Below are 7,455 nucleotides of genomic sequence, written 5' to 3' on the forward strand. Positions count from 1 at the left end.
TTTCCTCCAGGAAATTGATGGGGAACCCAGTAACACAAATTTTGATGAGTTCTTCCAAGACGGAGATGATTCTTGAGCGAGGAGAGAGATCATACTTCAAAGCCAGTCAGCCAGACTTCTTCCACTAATTAAGAGTTTAATTTATTTAAACTATATTTTGTGTCGCTTTCATAAATTCATTAGTTGAAGGATGCAGCCGTAACCTGTGCTATGCCTCAGTCTTTGCAGAGTTTTATAAAATGTAATCCATTTTTTTTAGAAGTGTGTATTTATTTTTGCAGTAAAAATATGGAAATGGCAAATGTGGTGTTTTAATTTTGTTTTAAAAAAAAAAATCAGTTATTACATGTCATAACCCAGTTGCATAAAAGTCTTAGAAGGACATTGACAGAGACAAGCGAAATAGTATTCGTGAGTTATTCAATAGTGGACAGTTAAACTTGGATATTTGCCCCCAATCATGAATATTAGTTGTTAAAACCTAATGTACTTCCTACATTGTCTTGGTAGGCAGGTCGCTAGGTTTTGACTGCCGTGACAAAAAAAAATGGTGTGGACAGTTTTTTAAATCGCACATGTAACATGTTTAGACTACTTAAAAGAAGTGATTTAAAATCATATAAAAAACTTTTTATGGGGGGAGCAGAACTGAGAACTGGTGTCCTTCGGCGCCCCCCAGTGGTTATAGCCGGATATTGTGCTGGAAACTTCCTGTATCGGTGTTGGGTGGGACAGCGGAAGCGGCGGACCGCAGCGCTGACATTCATTTTTACCTGCTAGATTTGGGACATATTGTACCAAAATGCCGGTAAGAAATCATTAAACATAACGATTAACGCAATTGTTTGCGTTATGGGCAGTTTGTTGTGCCACGTTTTAGAGCAGCGGCGAAGTAGAAAAATATTTTATCGTGATTAGCCATAGAGCTAACCTATACATCATATTACTCTGGCCATTTTTCTACAAATGTAGCAGTTTTACAAATACATATTTTATTATATTTTTGATTTTCATATATTATAATCAAATATGTATAGGTAAGTGTCAGAAATATGTTGTTAGAAACAGAATTTGTGCGTCTGTCCATGATGCAAACAACTGGATTTCCTCATTTACATTCAGCTCAGTGATCGCTGGTTTTCTTTAAACATTGGTCGTCTTTAAAACAAATTTGCTATATGAAAGAAATCTTACTAAATAACTTGCATTTTTTTGTAATTTTCCACTCTCTTCAGGCTTACCACTCAAACCTGACAGATGCAGACACCAAACTGGTGGGGAATATGGCATTACTGCCCCTCAAAACACAGTTTAAGGGTCCTGCTCCTAAAGAAAGTAAGAAATATTGCTTGATTTTAGGCAGTACTCTGAGATCAGAGTTGTGTCTGGTTCTTCCTTAAATGGCGATCTTTAGACAAGGGTATTTTTACATCATCTCTTCCTTCCTGTTTCCATATTCAGCAAAAGACACAGATATTATCGATGAGGCCATCTACTACTTCAAAGCCAATGTTTTCTTCAAGAACTATGAAATTAAGGTAAGACGGATGACCGTACAGCAGGCTGGCTGTGCAGGAGCCTGAAAAATGCACTAATTTCTACATTTTTCATCTAATATCTAATTTCAGCCTCATTTCAATTGACAGTCAATTAATATTTTCAGTTTCAATAGTTCCACAATAACAACACAATAACTTGGTGTGTAGTGAGTTCATAATTTATTTATCTGAACTTATTAATGAGCATAAATGATTGCTGCAGAAAGAAATTACATTCCTTCATATTTAGTGCTCAAAAATCAATATTCTGCCAAGCACCACACAAACTGGAGAAAAGTGTTTCACACCAGTAACACACCACTGAATCAAATCAAAACATGACCAAGACCAACTGAAAATGCACAACTTATTGCTTAAAATTCAGTCTTTTGAACAATAAAAATACATTTGCATTAGTACACAACACCAAACAAACCTCACTCAGACAAGATCCTAAAAGATGTATCATCAAGAATCGTATGCACCTTTAGAAGATATTGAGGTAACTGCAATTTACATGACTGACGAGACACCAACAGGACAAAGGCAAGACTAAAAGAGAATAAAACATAAGGACAAACACTAGATATGTAAGACAAATGCTACATTTTAATGAGCAATTACATGATAGGACCTTCAGGGAACAGAAAAGTGAACAGGATACAGTCATAAATGAGATTACAAAACTACATGTGGTGGAGGGGGGACATCACAAACAAATGACTGATAGAGCTATGGTACATCATATTTACATACACAAAAAATACAGCTTTTTGAGCTTACCGTTTATACAAAAAAATATTCTCTGTCTCTCATGCAAATATCTAACTTTTTGGTTTGTCCAAAAGAGGATTCCAGCTCAAAAACTGACTAGACATTGAGACGGACTTGACATCACTGAATACAATTTTCCTTTCCGATAGGAGAACAACTTAAGGCAGCAGAGAAAGAGATGGCCCTTTGAGAGACATCTGCGGTATTGTTTTGTTGTTGTTTTTTAAGGGAATAGGGCTGTCCGACAGTGAGAAGGGAAATCAGCATCGATTCTGACCATCAGCCTCTACTAGTACCATAAACGCACAAAACACCCCAAAATTGCATAAAAGACTGTTCAAAATTGATGGCTCAGTGGCAGATAAAAAAAAAAAAAAAAAAAAAAAAACAATGGAGGGTAATTGGTATTAACGAAACGTGCTATAACTCACACATTCAGATAAAAAAAAATAATATTTATATATATTATTCTACGGTGGCTTTGCTCTGATATCCCTAAATGGTGCAAACCCAAATAACTGGTTACTAAAATATAGGTGATCGCCTATTAATGTTGACATATCCAGGGGGCTGGTTAGAATTCAATTTACGTGATGAAGCTTTGCCACACATAAATGTAATTCAACACATAGTTAAACCTATTCAATTGATATGAGCTTGTCATGGGCTTTAAAATCAATGCCGAAATAAATCCTGAAATTGAAACTTCTGTTTTTGACCTCAAGATATGGAGATGGGAACTGATATGTACTAAACAAATGTAACGGTGATGGAGCGTCTAGTCAAATGCCATTTCTTGGCTCTTCCTCACGCAGCGGGCAACTTTCCGCTTGAACTCACCGTTGGGATCCTCTCGCCATTCTTTCTGCAAGCCGAACACAAATGAGAGAGTTTCAGTCATTGCTTCGGAAGGACAAAAACATGAATTGGCATTTCATTTAAATAAAGTGACATTTTGGAGTGAAATTAGAAAAAAATACAAATAAAATGCATTTGGGACTTGATTTTATTAATCAGCAATTGGATCTATGATGGTCATAACCGGCACTTTTTGAAGAGTTTTTCATCCAGGATGTGGATGCTTAAATGGTAATGCTTCTTTTTAAAATCATTCATTATTTACCATTAATGATGTAACCATTTTTTACAATAATAATGTATGTTATAGTAATGTATTGTCTATGTGCCAACATTTTAGAAAGGCTGCATTTCCTATATATATATATATATATATAAAATCTCATTACATTTAGTACATTTTGATGAAAGGATGAAGTCACTATGAAATATTCTTATTTTTATGGAATATTTCAGTATTTATTATAAATGACAAGGTTTCTGCATGTTTTATTTAAAACCAAGTCAAGTAAACTTAAGGAATAAACTGAAGGGAATGTAATTCATCACTACGTTCTCTAAATTTAAATGTCTAGGGAGCACACAATCAGTTGCATTAGCAACACTAAAAAAAAAAAAAAAAAAGCAAATCAAAACACAAGTGTCATGCAGTACATTTCATCATAATTAAGATAATAAATAATTAAGACACACTAGAGGGTAAGACACACTAGAGGGTGGAGGGTAATTGGTATTAACGAAACGTGCTATAACTCACACATTCAGATCAAAAAAAATAATATTTATATATATTATTCTACGGTGGCTTTGCTCTGATATCCCTAAATGGTGCAAACCCAAATAACTGGTTACTAAAATATAGGTGATCGCCTATTAATGTTGACATATCCAGGGGGCTGGTTAGAATTCAATTTACGTGATGAAGCTTTGCCACACATAAATGTAATTCAACACATAGTTAAACCTATTCAATTGATATGAGCTTGTCATGGGCTTTAAAATCAATGCCGAAATAAATCCTGAAATTGAAACTTCTGTTTTTGACCTCAAGATATGGAGATGGGAACTGATATGTACTAAACAAATGTAACGGTGATGGAGCGTCTAGTCAAATGCCATTTCTTGGCTCTTCCTCACGCAGCGGGCAACTTTCCGCTTGAACTCACCGTTGGGATCCTCTCGCCATTCTTTCTGCAAGCCGAACACAAATGAGAGAGTTTCAGTCATTGCTTCAGAAGGACAAAAACATGAATTGGCATTTCATTTAAATAAAGTGACATTTTGGAGTGAAATTAGAAAAAAATACAAATAAAATGCATTTGGGACTTGATTTTATTAATCAGGAATTGGATCTATGATGGTCATAACCGGCACTTTTTGAAGAGTTTTTCATCCAGGATGTGGATGCTTAAATGGTAATGCTTCTTTTTAAAATCATTCATTATTTACCATTAATGATGTAACCATTTTTTACAATAATAATGTATGTTATAGTAATGTATTGTCTATGTGCCAACATTTTAGAAAGGCTGCATTTCCTATATATATATATATATATATAAAATCTCATTACATTTAGTACATTTTGATGAAAGGATGAAGTCACTATGAAATATTCTTATTTTTATGGAATATTTCAGTATTTATTATAAATGACAAGGTTTCTGCATGTTTTATTTAAAACCAAGTCAAGTAAACTTAAGGAATAAACTGAAGGGAATGTAATTCATCACTACGTTCTCTAAATTTAAATGTCTAGGGAGCACACAATCAGTTGCATTAGCAACACTTCAAAGTTTAAAATTATAACCACCAACCAATCTCCACTACTTTTTAATTTGTTTTACAAAAAAAACTAAAAATACTCCCAACCCTTTAAAAGGAACACTCCACTATTTTTTAAAAAAGGCTCATTTTCCAACTCCCCTAGAGTTAAACAGTTGAGTTTTACCGTTTTCGAATCCATTCAGCCGATCTCCGGGTCTGGCGGTAGCACTTTTAGCTGTAGCTTAGCATAGATCATTGAATCTGATTAGACCATTAGCATCTCGCTCAAAAATGACCAAAGAGTTTCTATATTTTTCCTATTTAAAACTTGACTCTTCTGTAGTTACATCGTGTACTAAGACTGATGGAAAATGAAAAGTTGCGATTTTCTAGGCCGATATGGCTAGGAACTATATAATTATATAACTGATATTACGCAGCGCCTGAAAATAGTCCCCAGCACGCTCCCTGTGCAAGCAGGTGGTCACGTTGGTTATGTTGACGGAAGTTAGCCTATTTTCAGGCACTGAGGGGAGTTGGAAAATGAGCCTATTTTCAAAATAGTGGAGTGTTCCTTTAACCCTACTCCCTAAAATATGTAAATAATTTTTACTGTACCTTCTGATCACATCACAAAAACTTAATGTTAATTTTGATATCATGGTGACTTATTATAAAACATGATTCAATATATTATCACAAATCAGTAAACTTACAGCTGCGTCCACATTGGCTGGCGAGTCACCATTGGGATCAGCTAACATGGAGATCACGCTAATCATGATGGTCTCTACAGTGTGGATGGGCAGCCAACGCTCCTCAGGTTTCTCATAGCCAAATTTGTCCTCTCCTGGCTCATGTAGGATGGAAATGCACACATCTCCGTTCTTTGCGACTGGTTAGAGATGATGAATAATATCAGTGTCAGCCGCTATAAGGGACAGTGATTTCACCAACATGCACTCACCATTAGGATGCCAAATCTCTGTAATAAACTTCATCTTGGGGGGCCGAAGTGGGTAATCATGAGGGAAAATGAGATGTGCCTTAAAAAATCCACCTTCGCTGTAAATCAAAACCAGAAAAAGTGAGTAAATGGTTTGGTTAGAAGTGATCTGAGCATTGTAGAAGACTAGATTAGTCAACCGGCCAATCTTATAGCTAAACCCAAACACCACATGGCTGGTAACAGGATTGGTTACTTACAACAATGTGTCTTGAGGGCCGATCACGACAACCTCCCACTGATAGATATCATCATCATCAATCAGACCAGCAGAAAAACCTTCCACTGGGTTTTTGTTGAGCTCTGTAAGACATAAAAAAGGCACATTATTTCAATGTATCTTAAAGGGTCAGTTCACCCAAAAATTAAAATTAGCCCATAAATTACTCACCCTCAAGTCATTTGCAATTCGTGTCTGGCAATATTGGATATTATTTTACATTTTCTGCTAATGAGAGCTTAAAGTTAATCTAACACTAATTAACTAATACGTTTTACCTTGCAAAATCTCTTATTTTCATCATATACATTAATAATGTTGTGATCACTTGAGGCATTAAAAACGATTGAGGAATAAATATGTGTAAAGACCAAAGCTTGTTATGTACTAATATGCATGTAATTGTATCAAATAAGGTAAAAAACTAAACGAGATTCCTCATTTATGTTTCCTAATTTGTCTACTGCATACACGTGTCAACTGATACTATGACCAGTAAACTAAAAATAATGTTGAAAAAGTCGTTTTTTTTTTTTAAATAAAAGGTTTAAGCTTGATGATCAACATGTTTATACCTCACCAACTTATTAGGCGCTAGCATGCTAGCAAAGCCTTCTGATCTTATTATACTTTACAAGTGGAAATACGAAGCCCATAAGCTCTTACACAAACACTGACAGTGCGTTTCGTTACACGCTATGTGATTTTGTTAGTACAGATGGTATGGATAAAAATAATATAACATAATTTTGCACTACTCACGCTAACAGTTAGCCACCTAACGTACCTGCTAGCTGTTTTCGCAGAAGCAGGGCCGACTGCTCAGTCATTTTATTTCAACTAATGTTAACAAAATAAATAATGTCTCCAAACGAAAATGGGACGAAATAAAGTCAGAGAAATCAATGTTGGCAATCAAAGTTGTTCGACACGCAGCACTTCGGCAGTGTATTTGATATCTACTTCACATGCGCCGAGAAGCCATACATGTGATACTAGCACTGACCTCAAGGCTGTGTGTCACTTGGTAGCTGCCTACTACAGCAGTTTTGGGCATCTTTTTGGGCGCGTTCCGAGTGGATGGTTAAAAAATGCTGCACGCGCCCATGGCGACCAAATTTGCTGTCTATGTAGATGTCTCACTAGGTTTCGAAACACAGCCAAAGTAAAGGCGACCAAACAACCTTCTTCTTCTTCTTCTTTCAGGTTTAATGGCGGTTGGCAACTCATCTCAAAGGTGCATTACCGCCACCTACTAGACTGGAGTGTGGGCATTAGACTGACATCAAAGG

At 35.7% G+C, this 7,455-nt stretch overlaps 2 protein-coding genes across 2 annotated transcripts in view; one reads left to right on the forward strand and one right to left on the reverse strand.

The window, feature by feature from the left end:
- Positions 1-314, forward strand: part of LOC107692302 (GPN-loop GTPase 3) — a 3,595-nt gene extending 3,281 nt beyond the window's left edge. The window contains exon 8 of the mRNA XM_016491286.1: positions 11-314. Coding sequence (XP_016346772.1) covers positions 11-76 — 66 coding nt within the window. The 3' untranslated portion in view covers positions 77-314. The remainder of the gene's footprint in view (positions 1-10) is intronic.
- Positions 315-3,782: 3,468 nt separating this feature from the next.
- LOC107692306 (ubiquitin-conjugating enzyme E2 G1-like) lies at positions 3,783-7,287 on the reverse strand. Its single transcript, XM_016491290.1, has 5 exons — positions 6,951-7,287; positions 6,144-6,246; positions 5,905-6,002; positions 5,654-5,832; positions 3,783-4,361 (listed from the first exon to the last, which is right to left on the reverse strand). Exons 1-5 carry the CDS (start codon positions 6,991-6,993, stop codon positions 4,275-4,277), a joined length of 510 nt encoding a protein of 169 aa, XP_016346776.1. The 5' UTR covers positions 6,994-7,287; the 3' UTR covers positions 3,783-4,274.
- Between the last annotated feature and the right edge of the window lie 168 nt (positions 7,288-7,455).

Source organism: Sinocyclocheilus anshuiensis, unplaced genomic scaffold, assembly GCF_001515605.1.
Source record: "Sinocyclocheilus anshuiensis isolate Anshui unplaced genomic scaffold, SAMN03320099.WGS_v1.1 scaffold478, whole genome shotgun sequence".
In the NCBI taxonomy this organism is placed as follows: domain Eukaryota; kingdom Metazoa; phylum Chordata; class Actinopteri; order Cypriniformes; family Cyprinidae; genus Sinocyclocheilus; species Sinocyclocheilus anshuiensis.

Excerpts from the sequence above, each read along its gene's own strand:
- LOC107692306 (XM_016491290.1), bottom strand. The coding sequence starts at position 6,993 with ATGACTGAGCAGTCGGCCCTGCTTCTGCGAAAACAGCTAGCAG. Across the intron at positions 6,003-6,143 it reads GGCCCTCAAGACACATTGTT|CGAAGGTGGATTTTTTAAGG; the intron begins GTAAGTAACCAA and ends TTTGATTTACAG. Across the intron at positions 4,362-5,653 it reads CAGCCAATGTGGACGCAGCT|AAAGAATGGCGAGAGGATCC; the intron begins GTAAGTTTACTG and ends TTCGGCTTGCAG.